The 14,226-nt window shown below is 43.1% G+C and overlaps 1 protein-coding gene across 3 annotated transcripts in view; it reads left to right on the forward strand.

Annotated features, from left to right (window-relative positions):
- Positions 1 to 582: 582 nt before the first annotated feature.
- The window catches only part of adamts10 (ADAM metallopeptidase with thrombospondin type 1 motif, 10), a 51,975-nt gene continuing 38,331 nt past the window's right edge, over positions 583 to 14,226 (forward strand). The window contains exons 1-4 of one of the 3 annotated variants that reach the window (XM_063500807.1): positions 583 to 693; positions 5,363 to 5,751; positions 13,401 to 13,540; positions 13,623 to 13,832. In XM_063500807.1, coding sequence (XP_063356877.1) covers positions 5,649 to 5,751; positions 13,401 to 13,540; positions 13,623 to 13,832 — 453 coding nt within the window. In that variant the 5' untranslated portion in view covers positions 583 to 693; positions 5,363 to 5,648. Of the gene's footprint in view, positions 694 to 912; positions 931 to 5,362; positions 5,752 to 13,400; positions 13,541 to 13,622; positions 13,833 to 14,226 lie in introns of those variants that run through there. The other 2 variants (XM_063500808.1, XM_063500809.1) reach the window with 2 other exon arrangements.

Consider the following 14,226-nt stretch of genomic DNA (forward strand, 5'->3'; position numbering starts at 1 on the left):
AATCGAGTTATGCTTTTCAGAGAGGTCAAAGTTAGATTGTGGCGCATAAGAACTCGCAGAAAATAGGATTTATTTGAGCTTAGACCTATCAGACTTCTTTTTATATTGAGCTGAGCAGTGCCAGATTTCCACGAAGTGGTGTAATCTGCAGGATTTATTTATTTATTTAAAGCATTTTTCTAGGATTTCCGGTCTGAAAACAGCAAACCAGTATGCTCAGTGAAAAGGACTAGACGCCTTCTGCTTGTTCTTCTCTTAAAACAGTTCAAGCTTGAGCCACTATTTAAGTTGTTTTACTGGACTCAGTGTCAGGTCTGTCATGCGCAAAGAAAACACAAACTGACCAACCACATTTTTTATGCACAGTGTTCACGGGTTACAGGTATGCGTGATACAAAGTTGCGTAAAGGTCTTAGACCAACATCAACTATCTTGGCCATAGCTCTTTATTTCTCATCGACCCCTTGCCAGCTGTGGAGTCCTGCAAAGACAAACTTTATTTTGAAATTTTTGTTCCCGGACGTTTCTATTTTTACCACGGGGGAAATTGACACCAGACTCCTCTCTGCTTGTGGAAGTGGAAGAAGTTGAGTCTCCTCAGTCTCCTGCCGGCGCCGCCTCCTCTCCTCTCTTCTCCGCTCGGCTGCTGAGGACAGACTCACATCGGAAACTTCTGCACGGGGACACGGGAAGGTAGGTCACCGAGCTCGGCTCCACTCTCTCTCATGCACAGCTCTGTAAGAAAAAAAGGCACTGCCCTGGCATGATGCTGGCTCTTCTAAGCTCTTGTCCGCTCCTTCCTGCAGAAACTCTGCATGTCGCCCATATTTAGTGAGGCTCTTGCTGTCATGAGATCATTAGGTGCACCTCTGCGGACGTGAGCCTCATGCTGTCTTAGGGGATTTGTACTATTCCTAAAACCTCAAGTCCGTGAGTTGCTTCTCTTCTTCTTCGGAGTTCTTACTTAATAGCGCTGGGATCTCCTTGTTAGCTGATGACAAGACAGTGTGCGTCTGTGTTTGTGTGTCTGTGTTTGTGTCTGCGTGTTGCTGAAGGGATGATGTGGCTGTCAGCGGACATCAGGTACCTGGTGAATGGTGGCGTTGTGTCGTTCGCCGGCTGGGGGCGCTACTCGCAGTTGCTCCAAAGCGCACTAAATCTGCAGCCCGTTTCTAAAGTTGCTAAAGTGTTATCACGGAAAACATTTAGACTGTTGCTAGTGTACTATATTTAGACTATATGTAACATTATGATAAACAGAGGGGCGAGCACAGTTTTAGAGACACAGATGTGGAATCATTGGCTGTGTGACATATCAGCACATGCACGTCCAAACAGCACGAATGACAGATGTGCAGGTTTCCTGATCACCATGCAACATTTTTATCATTATTATTATTTTGCATAAATATTCTTTAGCACACACAGATACAGCTTTAGTTTTTTATTTTGCTCCCATAAAAAAATCGCAACGTGGATGTGTAGTTTTACCACCAACCAGATTACGCACACTTCTCCTTTTCTTCACATCCACATGTGATGCTTTTCTGTTTAAATCTCCTCCTTCTCCTTTTTTGGTAGCACTCATTCAGCTTCATAGTAACATTAAATTGGCTGCTGCCTCTATTAGGGCAGCAAATTTACTTTATTTGTCCTGGGTCAGGTCTGTGCCTCCCAGTGCTGCACTGTTTTTCTGTAACCTGCACATTTTTTCAATTTCTTTCTTTCTTTTTTTCTTTATTGCAGAGCTGAACTGACAGACGCTTGCCTGTCAGTTCAGCTCTGACAATCATTTTTAACGCTGAACATTTAAGATTCCAGCAAATGTAAGGCTTTGACTGTCGTAATGAATATTTTTGGTGTTTTCTGGATTGTTGTCAGTCCTAAAACCAGATAAAAGACAGAAAGAGAAAAGCCTCCTCTGCCATCTGTGCTGTGCTGGTTCACTCACTCCGTGTCGAGTCAGCTCTCTCTCTCTCACTAAATATTGTTTCAGACTTAGAGAGGGACATTTTCAGTGAGGGGAGCACATCCGAGGTTCTCCGGCCTGTTTATGTTCCCACTTTTCATCTGCACACTGTTTATTTGGGGAAACAGAGAAAGGAATGCCTGCCCTTTTCTCCTTCTTCTGCCTTATTTATTTATTTTTACCAGAGATTTTAATCTGAGATATTATTCCACCCTCTCTGTCACCTGTCCAGGCTTCCATGTTGGTGGTGATCATGACTTATTTTTTTTTATTCAAGGAGTGAGCAGTTGATGCTGAGGCAGACGGACACGTCTGATGTGAGCCATTCGATCCCTCACGGTCTTATTTGGACAGAGAAACTGTGGTGTGCAGTTACATGAAATAATAAACTCAACCTAAAGCTGATTCGTGTGCTCTCTGCTGATCAAAGTGGAGACTATACATATATTGAGAGTAGTGGCAGTGGGGGTGGGGGTGCTGTCCTAGACTTGAAGCTGAGCTGAGGGACACTTAGCATCTGTGCAGTCGACACAGACCGGTCATATGGTTTTGATTAGCGTGCTAGTTTTCGGATAGCTGCACTCTCCCTGGCAGCGGTTAAAGACAAGGACAGCATAGTTAGGCTGCAGTATGAAAAAAGGAATATCCATCCTTTTAAACACAGTTATAAAAAAGCACCAGTCAGTGTTCAGTAGATGATCAGATTATAAAAAAATAGAAGTGACGTGTCAATATGCCTCAGGGTCCACTGACTTGATTACACTTGAGTATTTGGCCCACCCTTAAATTCCCACCTAATTATCCCGTGCGCTCCAACTCTTTTCTCTCTTGGTAACAACGACCCCTTTCTTTTCTCCTCTGCAAAGCTCTGATAGCCCTGGAAGCTGTGTGGCCCGGCTCAGACCCCCCCCTCCTTTTCTTTTTCTTTTTTTGGCCGCGATTGTAGAGCTATACGGTCGATATCCATCCAAGCAAAACCCAGACCCCGGAGAGTCCGTGTGCGCGCGCCTCCTGGCCTCCTGACAAACATACGCTTTTTATTTCGTAAAAGTGATACAGCCCAGAGGGAAAGCTTTGCACAACAGACCGGGGAAGATGTACAACGCCGTCACCTCTGCGAGACAGCTCTCTCTTAATTTAGCCGCATTTCCAGAGTAGCAATAATTTACCAGAAGAGCTGTGTGCGAGGCAGTGTTGTGGTGTGTGTGAAGCCTGTCCACAAATCTTTCTAAGCAGCTGTACTTGAATAGCACTAGTGTGTGTGTGTGTGTGTGTGTGTGTGTGTGTGTGTGTGTGTGTGTAGGGGGGTGTCCTATCTCTCCTCTCTTTCTCTGGCTTAAGTAAACAAGAGGAGATGTAGTGGTAATGAAAAGCACTTGATATCAAGCTGCAAGTTTAATAACCCCACAATAAATCGAGAGCGGGTGCAGAAACAAGTAATGAAAATGGAAAGGGAGCTTGGCTCGCGCAGGAAATGACTGGGAGAAAGCCGGAGGGAGGGAGGGGAGAAAGACTTTTAGTTGTTCCATATATGAGGGAAGTTGCAACAGCACAAAGACCCCTCATTGTTTTTAAAGCAAGCTTTCTTTCTTTCCTTTTAGTTTTTAACTGTACCTGCCTGTCGCTGTGTGAAATTAAGCAAGAGGCACATTAGGGGCCCTTTCATCTCCTCCACACTCAGTTTAGAGTATTAACACTCAAGAATGGCTCTCCCAGCTGGCTTGAATAGCTTACACTCCCCTCTCTTTCCCTCTCTCATTCCCTTCAGATTCTGCACTTGGCTTTTTTTCCTTTCTCCTTTTCTTTTTTTTTTGCAGGAGGCAACTTGTTCCCCCTGCTCTCGTCACCAAAAGGTTTCCCATCTGCCTCCGATTACCTTTGGCTGCAGTTGGTTAGCCGCCAGCCATCTGGGCCAGTGCGGCGTCTCCGTTCGCTCTTCTCTCCCCAGACAGCTCTGAGGGAGGGAGGGTAGCAGGGCTGGGACAAGAGTAAAGCTGGGTGGGCAGACTTTACTGGAGGATAGGGCTGGGTTTTTAGCTGACACTGCAATATGTAGCCAGGAAACTCAAGTCAAAAGAGAGAAGGGCACCCATGAAACTGTGACTGCCGATTCCTGGCTCCGGTCTTGTTTTTGTAATGGGTACTGTGTGTGGATGAGGAAGTCGTTTTTCCATTGTTATTATAATCTTGCTCCATGTTTGTCTCAAAGCACACAAAAAAAATAAAAAGAGCCTGAGGATTATTTATAGCACTAGACGGCTAAATTAGTGGTGTGGAAAAGAACGAAACAAGAAAGAAATTTGTGATGCTGAACTTTTACCTCCATACGGTCTTAAAAGCTTTCTGTTCATATAGTCACATCTGTCAGGGTAAAACACTAACTGTCATCTGCTGACTCAGGACTGGCTTTGTTCACTACTGTGCAAATCATGTCCTTTATTTCCTGTTGTGCCCTCTTTCATTTGCTGTAATTAAAGGTTTAAGCCTTGTTAAGTACCACTGCTGTGCACAGGCCACATGAAACACGAGCATTAAGTCTTTTGTCAGCTTTGGCTGAAGCTGAAGTCTACATCTAAAGAAATGTGGGCTGCCTATCCTACTATGGGGCGGCCGTCTGCCACGACAGGCTGGGGGTGAGGGAAGCAAGAAATCATCAAATTTGAATGTTTATTTTTGAAGTCTTATTGTTGCTCCTGTATTTTTATTATTTATTCATTTATTTTCTTAAACTAGGGGACTATCTGATTATCTGTCCGTGTTGTGCTCCAAATATCAACACTGGTTGATGTATAGGCACTCACACCATCAGTCTGCTACACAGCACGTTGGCCAGTTAGTAAGCTGGACAGCCAGCCCTTGGGTCGCTCAGCCATGCAGGTTGCAGAGTCAGGCAGGGTAGCGGTGATGGCAACCTGCTGCGTCTCTCAAATTGGCTCATTTTACCCTCAGACCCTCTGACATAATACCCACTCCAAGCCCCGTTTGGGCACCAAGCACAGCTTTCTACGAGATCAATGGCCTCCTTTGTGTTTGAACTCTTTCCGGTGGACAGACAGCTTAAAGTGTGGGTCCTCAGAGGCCCCAGGTTGGGACCTATTGTTATCGCTGGTCACCAGAGTGAAAGACTGGGTACTTACCCTTGCTAAAGCCAAGATTGATTATCACAAGGAACAATGGAGGACTGGGCAGTCCTTGAATATGAACTGGGTAGATTTGCCTTGTTAGACTGGGAACTGCATGGGTCATTAGGATCTCATGCTCTCCCTCTGTCTGTGTTTTACTGTGTCTCCCTTGTTCCTCCTTCGTCTTTGAGCCTAAATTTGTCTTTCCCCACCCTTTCAAACCCTTTCCTGGCCTTCCTCCTGCAGTCACTAAACAGCTTCTCTTCTGCAGGCAAACAGAGAGGGGTGTGAAGCCACCACTGCTGCTGAGCCCCTTGAGAAACCCGTCTAGGTGTTTTCCACTTCTGTGAGGACTTCTTCAGGGTCCATCACCTCTTGCTGACGAAACGCTGAAGACGCTGCTGGCTCTCCGATCTTTTGCAGCCATGGCCCAGCAGAGCGCTGAGCTGTCCCTCTGCTAGGCAACGGGGCATCCGAGAGGGCAGGAGACATGTTGGAACAGAGGCACGGGGACCACTGCACTGAATTTTGTTACTATAGCAACTACTGTAGTAACCATGGAGATGCTATGGAGGACTGGTCTGGTCTGCACTTTCATTGTCGTCATGGTTGCCACCCAGGTCGCAGGAGGTCACAAAGATGAGTTTGCTCAGTCACAAGGTGAGACAACCCATAGCCTGTATATAAAAGATGGATGTGGCCTCACCTCTGGTTATGTTTCTAAAAAGTAAAGCCATGAAACCTGCATTCTCTCTATAGGCCAGCAGGGGGCGACTCCTCTGGTTACCGAAAGGGTTCCTATGATATCGTAAATGACCTTGAATTCCAAATGTATGGGCTCAGTAAAATAAAAAAAAGATCCAAATGCTTTTATTGTTTCAATTGTTAGTTTAAAGATTCACTATTACAAAATGATTTTGAATTTCTAAATGATCATCTCATTTAGGGTTAAAAAGTATCCACCTTCATAATGAGACTTCACAAACCAACTGGTGACATCACTGTCTATGTCCATCCTTTATATACAGTGTTTGTACAATGCCTATTTTATATATTTTTTGTATTTGACCTGCTACAGATGAGGCAGGGATGATACAACAAGGTATATGTATTATTTAAATATCAAAACATTATCATGAAATTCTTTGACAAATAGCTGAGAAAGGGTTTGTTCATAAAATGATCCTTTTTTCCCGAACCAGTGTCTGAGATCTGGGTTTGAATTAAACAGACAATCCTATTTTTTTTAATAGTGGGAAAACATCACTGGTTTATTTTCTGTGATCCAGGCTTTTATGCCACTTTAATGTGTTTTACGGTCGAGGTGCCCACGCTGGGATCTGTTTTTCATTTCAGTTAAACAGAAGAAAAAGGGGAAACTCTCGCTGCTACCCAAGTTTAGAATAAAATAACTTAAACACAATTTGAATATGTCATTAGATGCCTGAAACTGTATTTGTGTATAATTCAGTATGCGCACATGAGATAAAGTTGGATGGTACGAACTGGCTGTCGCTCTCGGTCCAGGCCTGCAGGTCTGGACCGACTGAGCTTTAACCCAGAACTCAAATCCCGCTGTGCTCTGGCACGAGCACGTACCCTGCCCATCTACTAGAAGTCCTTCTAAAGGCAAAGAATAAAAATCCCTAAGTGTGCGTGTTTCATCACCCAGAACAAGGATATGATTGTGTATTTCCTAAACTTAACCTTTGGCCCCCTCATATCCCTCGGTCTCTGATAGTCTGCCACACTGCTTCTCTTAAATAGCCCACCCCATAGACCCTGGCGTGCCATTTTCCCTCAGAGAGTTAGTTTTCCACAGTCACAGGAAGTCAGTTCTTTAAACCTGAACTTAATTACTATTTTTTTTTATTAGCAAGGATTGAATGTCTTTTTGTGATGTGAAAGGAGCTGCCTGCCACAGTAAAACCATACAGGATTATCTACCTTCTTCTCCCTCGGGCCTTCTTAGCTCATTGTTTAGATTTTCTGCTACACACACACACACACACACACACACACATATATATGTATATATATATACATATATATGTATATATATATGTATATATATGTATATATATATATATATACATATATATGTATATATGTATATATATATATACATATATATATGTATATACATATATATATATACACACACACACACACACACACACACCTCATCTGATGGTTGGTAAGACATGTCTCACAGCTGATACATTTAAAATGTGTTGGACTGATTTGAGGTCACGTTGTTCCTGCTTCCCAAATTGTTGCCTCAAAGTTAGAAGTGTCTGTATTTGTGCACCCAGACTGCACACAGGAGAAGAGAGGCACCGATACGTTCCTTCCTCCACAGCGATCTAATGATGCGAGAGCTTCTTCATAACTCATATATTTTATACTGAAGAATCACCGTATGTAAAAATATCTTTGCTTCAAAAGAGGCAGCAGGGTTTGGTCTGAAAAACAGTCGTGGTGTAGCTGGCGTGGAGGGTGGGGCACTTTTCCATCAGAGTGCTTCCTTTCACTATTTTCATTTGGCGATAACAGAACTGAGGGTGTATTTATCAGCAAAGACATTTCTGTATGGCACCCAGTCGGTCAGGGTGTTCTCTCCTATTAAATATAGCACGCATGTTTCCACCGACTGTTTCCTCTTTGTTTCGACGTCTTCTGTTAGATTTTTCTGATCCTGAATCAGACGTTGAGTTCCTTCGCACTAGGTCACTATTGCTTAAACCGCATGGTTGACTAGAAAATCAGGAATAATGTGTTGTCGTATGCTGCGTTTTCTTTCCTTCCTGTGAAGCAGAAGTGCATTCTTGGCGCAGTTATTTCATTACCTGCACACACCACACTGCAGCTGTGGTTTCTGTATGAACCTGGAATTCTTGTGCATGAATCTATAGTTGTTGTTTTGGGGGTTTTTGCCAGTTATATGCTGTCTTTGTCTAGTTATTTCAAACTTAACTTGTGCTTAACTCATCCGATACCTTGAGTTTATACAAATTATTTTTGGTCATATTTTTCCATTTTTTTCTTCCTTTCGTCATTTGAAATCCTGAAGACGTCAGTTAGTAGGCATAAAATAGTGTACCGGCCTGAGGAAGTCAGCATTTGTCAGATTTAAAAAAAATATTTATTACAGTGAGAAACTCTTTCTGTAGCTTACATTAGGCGTAATGTAAAATAGCAGCTACATGCTGCCAAATAGAGCCGCCTGTGCTTTACTGCAGTCCAATATAATAAACTGTTTCCTAATAATATTTGTCAGTAAACTGACTGATGTACAGTAGGTGATGCAAAGACATACAGCTTTATGTGTGGACAAAAAAAATGGTTCACGTCCCCGTCTTATCATCTGGTAATCTTATCAGCAAGTGATTAACAAGCTGCTTCTGCAAAAATCTCAAACCATCCCTCATTTCTTTATATTTTGCTATGAAAATGTGAAATACAGGTGTGGCAATGCATTAAAACATGCAAACATACATGTTTACATGAAAGCAAAAACAGAGTTTGTACTTTACTGTAAGTGAGTATTTGGGACGACCACCTTTATTCTCTTGGGCAAACTTTCTTTGTGGAGTCTTCAGGAATATTTCTAGGAGGACATTCAAAGCTCTTCTCTGGATGCATTTTGTTCTGTGCTCGGTAAATATTGACGTCTGGCTTGAGCCAGAAACCAAACCATGACTGAGCCTCCACCGTGTTTTGACCTCGTCCGTGCATATTAACGACCACTCGAAGCATCAGACCCGTGGCTGCTGATTTTCAGTCCAGTTCTTGTGTAATGTGGCACACCTGAGCATTTTCAGCTTGTCCCCCTTCCTTAAGAACGTCTTCTCGACAGCCATCCTTCCAGTGAAACCATTTCAGATGAAGTCTAAGGAGCTTGGAAAGAAAAGTGTCTGGACTTTTTTAAGTTGCTTGAAGACGTTTCACCTCTCATCTGAGAAGACTACGTCCACATGTACACGGGTATTTTTGAAAACGGAGATTTTCCGTTTTTGTTTTAAAAAATAATCCCGTCCACACGTAAACGCAGAAATGAAGGAAAACGCTGCTAGGAACATGCCAAAGCAACAGGTGGCGATATATTCCTAACCGTGTAGAAATGTTGGCCAATCAGAAGTCTAGAAGCCTCGGTGGGAAATAGTAAACAAAGATGGGGCAAAGAAGCAGAACCGAGTCGTATGTGTGGAGGGACAGTAACTGTGTGTGTATATGTAAGCATTTAAACACTGCAGAGAGGACAATTAACAGTAACAGTATTGTAGAAATTCATTTTACCGAAACAATAACGTGGCGCACAGTGTGACGTCAAAAAGGCGCACACCTTTGACGCTGCGTTTTCTCCGTTTTCCTCGTCCACACGTAAATGCAAAAACGGAGTTTTCGAAAATATCCACCCTGGCAGGCGTTTTTAGAAATCTCCGTTTTCAGTGACCGAAAACGCCGTTTACGTGTGGACGAAAGGTGCAAACGCATAGAAAAATCTGCGTTTTCAAAAATACCCGTGTACGTGTGGATGTAGGCTACATCCACATCGTTTTCTGTCCGTTTTGGCCTCCCGTCCACACTGAGACGGCGTTTTCCCCAAGCAAAAATGCAGTGTTTTGAAAACGCTCTCGAAAACGCATACATTTCAAAACGGAGCTGTCCCATCGCAGTGTGGACACTCGAAAACGCAGACGATGACGCATTTTAGTCATGTGATGCAGTCATGTGACCAATTAAACAAAGATAGCGGAGGGCATTACACAGCAGTTGTTTTGTTTGCTCTCAATTTTGACAGGCCTAAAAAAGATTAATATCAGTTTGTACATGCTCCACATAGCTTTTCTTTAAATTCTTTAATACTCACTCGCTTTTGCACGTACGCAGGACTGGAACGTAAGCGTTTTGGGCTGTTTCAATGTGGACACACAACTCGGTGAAAACGACTGAAAATGCTAGTGTGGACGCGGAGCGTTTTCAGAGGAAAACGCCGTTTTCAAATCTATCCGGGCTAGTGTGGACGTAGCCTTAAGCCCTGTGGGAGTATCCCCCCCAAGCGGGACAATGGACCCCCTAATGATCCTCTACCTAATCACACGAGCCAAGGTGTGAAAATGGGTGTAGGTCACAATCAGCCAAGGTTTCGGGTGAGCTCATACGCTCAGATGCTTTTCTTTCCAAGCTCCTTAGACTACGATGACCTGGATAACTGAGGACCTTCACAGACATTTCAGATGAAGTTTTAAGTGAACAGCAGATGGATCACGTGAAGGGCCAGATGCCTCTCTCGGGTCCTGTTTCAGCGTTTTGCTGACTTTCTGAACTAGGCTTGCTAGTTCTTCTTTTATTCTCCACTTGTGCAGTTTCCTCAAGGACGTGCTGCACATCATACCAAATTTTCACCTAATAGGTCGTTGGGAATCACCTTATTGGTGCAAAAATACGATTTTATGCCTGTGTTATTTTTGTCATAGGTTCAGCAAAAGAAAGGGGAATAAATCATGTGTTTTTCCACCAAATTGCTAGAAACAAAGTTCCTAAAAATACAATTTAAAGGTCATCTGTTGCGTTTGAACACACCACGGGTCCATTTCTTCAGTTAGATGCCGTTTTTATGCTTGAGTGAGTCACAGGTCAGTGATAAGTGCCTTAAGACACACAAAAAACATTCCCCTGAAAATTTTAAAGACCACAAAGAAATAACAACAAAGCAAAATATAAAGAAATGAGGCATGACTCAAGACTATTGTGCTATTTTTAGACGCTTTAATACAGCAAATCTAAGACTGCACCTCTAATGACTCACTAAAGGGTTGATAACTATTTTTGCACTCTTACTTCTCGCTGCTTCCACGTGGGCTGTTTTGAGTTCATAGCATTCATAAATGTCTCCTATTGAAGTTGTGTAACTGTTTTCAGAACAATCCTTAGAAGCTGCCTGTGTTTCGTGTCCCTGTGGGTGTGGGAATGAGGATTTGTTGAGTTTGCCCAAGCTGTAACTTTAGACTGTAGGTTCATGTGTGTTCTGGTTTTCATTACACTTAATTCTGTGTGAGGTCTCGTTAATTTCTTCTATAGAGACAAATTCTATCTGCTTTATTAGTACTCACATTTTCTGTCCAGGAGTTTTTCCTGTGCTTCAAACGTAGGGGAAATACCACCTGCCTGGTTACATGCTGTGCTTTACAAGAACAGGATGGATTTGTTGTGGGAAATCTAATGCTTTTCAGGAAGTTTGAGGGGAAAAAATGCCAGTGGGGTACCTTGATTGCCCACTGTAGAAGAGTCATCGCTAAAAGTAATAATGAGAATAAGACCTATTTTGGTGACTAAATAAGAAGTAACGGATGTTGCCGCTGACGCTAACTCTGAGAATTCAGGGTTTCATCTCATTTTCATTTCCAATGCTTCAGCTATAAAGCAGATTGCCTGCCATGTGATTGTGGTTGATCAGATATATGCATTTATAAGCTGTTGAACAGGTGTACCCAATGAAGTGGGAGGTAGTGTTGAAGTATGTCTCCAAGTAGTAAGCTTTTGGCACAGTGGCTATGTTGAAATACATCCAGGCAGTTATTTATCTAAATGAAGGTCTAAGGAGCTTGGAAACAAAGCGACTGGACTTCTTTAAGTTTCTTTCAGCTTTAAGCTTCTATAAGTTACTTAAAGAAGTCCAGTCGCTTTGTTTCCAAGCTCCTAAGACTACCATGACCTGAATGAGTGAGAACCTACACAGGCATATGTAAATGATCAGATCTGTTAAGGAAAAACAGACTTTGCCCCAGAATAAGGTTTTATAAAGCTGTTGAGGGATTCTTACCATTGAGTGTATGGTACATGCACTCTTAATGCAATGTTAATGTTGACTACAGTATAAATAATGTCACTTTAATGTCTGTATTTAATGCACTGTCTGATTGGTTTCAGTAGCAGTATTCAACTTAATTCAGTTTTATTTCTACAGCGCCAAATCACAACAACAAAGTGCTTTATATTGTAAGGTAGACCCTACAATAATACATACAGAGAAAACCCAAAAATCATGTGACCCTCTATGAGCAAGCACTTTGGCGACAGTGGGAAGGAAAAACTCCCTTTAACAGGAAGAAACCTCTGACAGAACCAGGCTCAGGGAGGGGCGGGGCCATCTGCTGTGACCTGTTGGTATGAGAGAAGTACTGATATATAAATGAATTACTACTCGCCGGGTGTTTTTGGACCGTTTAGCAGCCCAATGAAACAAGACGAGACTCAAACACTATGTAAGCTAAAAATCAGAGTTTACTAGGGAGCTGGATTTTATGGCAGAACATTAATAGACAGACAAAACGAGTTAGTATGACGCCATGGCTGCAACACATTAGATAATCTTGCAGAGGAATACGGCAAAAAGCGATGTGGTAATGGGGTGCAGGTGTGCAGCTTGGTGTGGAGGTGCGATAATGAGGAAAAGTGGGAACACGCTGTTGGACAGGGAGGAGATGACAGACAAATAGATACCTGAAACATGTTTAGTCTCAATCTAATTTAGACTAAACACGAGGGCTGCGTCCTTTGTGTTGAAAGGGTGTTTTTTGCCGACACAGGGCTGGAAGATTAACCGTGAAATCTGAAATGCAGAAACTGCATTTGTGTTTTGGTTCCCACAGTTCGAAAGGCTCGAACGCCGGTGGTGTTTTGCACTAATGTTCCCATGTCACAAATACACTGCGGCCTCACATAGTCCGTGTGAACGCAGTGTTTGTGCTGTAATTGCGCTGTTTATTCCAGGCACAGCTATCTGCTGCCTTCAGAGAGATTTTTCCCGGCACGGAGCTTTTTAAGTCTGTAGCAGGGAGCTCTGATCTCTGGGTATTTACTCTGTGTGGGAAGGGGCCGCTTCTCCACCAAGCGAGACCAAAGGTTTAAGCTGGGCTCCTTTTGCTAGTGACCCTTCCCCGTTAGTAAGCTGACGCCGGCTGTTTGGAGCTGAGCGCATTTGGACAATAAATCATTGCCGGCCTCTTGCACAGACAGGAAGTATACAGTTTCAAGGTAACCATGGGAACATCCTTATGGCCTTGTGAAGGAGGGGGTACTTGGAGTGGAGGGCCCTTGTCAGAAATAGGCCAAAAAGTCTGCAAGTTCCTCTTTTCACTCAATAAAAAAGCCCATTGTGTGATTTAAAAGAAGCAGCTCGCAAATCCTCCAGTTTTTTATTTTTTTTATTTTTTATTAGAGTCACTTGGAAGAAGCTGAATTTTGTCCTTATCTAGTTAAACTCTGGTGTTGATTTTACGCTGTCTTTATATCTCCCCCTCTAGCTGCTTTCCTATCCAGTCTAGGCCAGTATGAGATCGCCATCCCAGTACGTGTAGGACCCAGTGGCGAGATGCTGGACTCAAAAATGACTGAACACCACCAAAGAAGAAGGCGCAGCACTGAAGACAGGCTTCCTGACTCTGTATTATGCTTTTTGATGTAACTTTTTTAAAATTAAAAATACATATATTTATTAATTTCTTGTGCATCTTTCTGTCTATTAGCTCTTCTACCAGCTGTCGACATCCCGGAACAACTTCCTGCTCAACCTGACGCTACAGGGAAGCCTGCTGTCACGGCAGTTCCGGGTGGAGTACTGGAAGAGGGGTCGTTTAGCCTGGAGTCACCCTTACTCTCCTCATTGCCACTATGTGGGACACCTCCAAGACCAACCGCATTCCAGCAAAGTGGCCCTGAGCAACTGTAACGGCCTGGTAAGACTCGACCCTCCCGGTCTAATCCACAGCTCATAGACTGAGTGACGGCAGCAGCAGCAGCAGCAGTGCTGGCTCAGCACAGAAGGCTCAAGGATGCTTGATCCTGACATCAAAGCATGACACTTTAACAAACCTCAAGTCCTCGAGCAGCTCTAAACCTTATCTGAAAGGAAGAATTTATGCTACAAAAGAGACACTTTTCAGTTTAAAACATGACATCATTAATTGTGTCCAGTCCAGCGCTGCTACTGTAGACTTAAAGCTTTTTAATGCGATTACCAGCCACTTTGTTAGGCGTACCTTTCAACTGGTTCACTTGGTGCAAATATCTAATCAGCTAATCACACGTAAGCATATGATTTGCTGAAATTGTGGTGGAAATATGATTTAA

This window comes from Pelmatolapia mariae, linkage group LG17 (genome assembly GCF_036321145.2).
Source record: "Pelmatolapia mariae isolate MD_Pm_ZW linkage group LG17, Pm_UMD_F_2, whole genome shotgun sequence".
Lineage (NCBI taxonomy): Eukaryota > Metazoa > Chordata > Actinopteri > Cichliformes > Cichlidae > Pelmatolapia > Pelmatolapia mariae.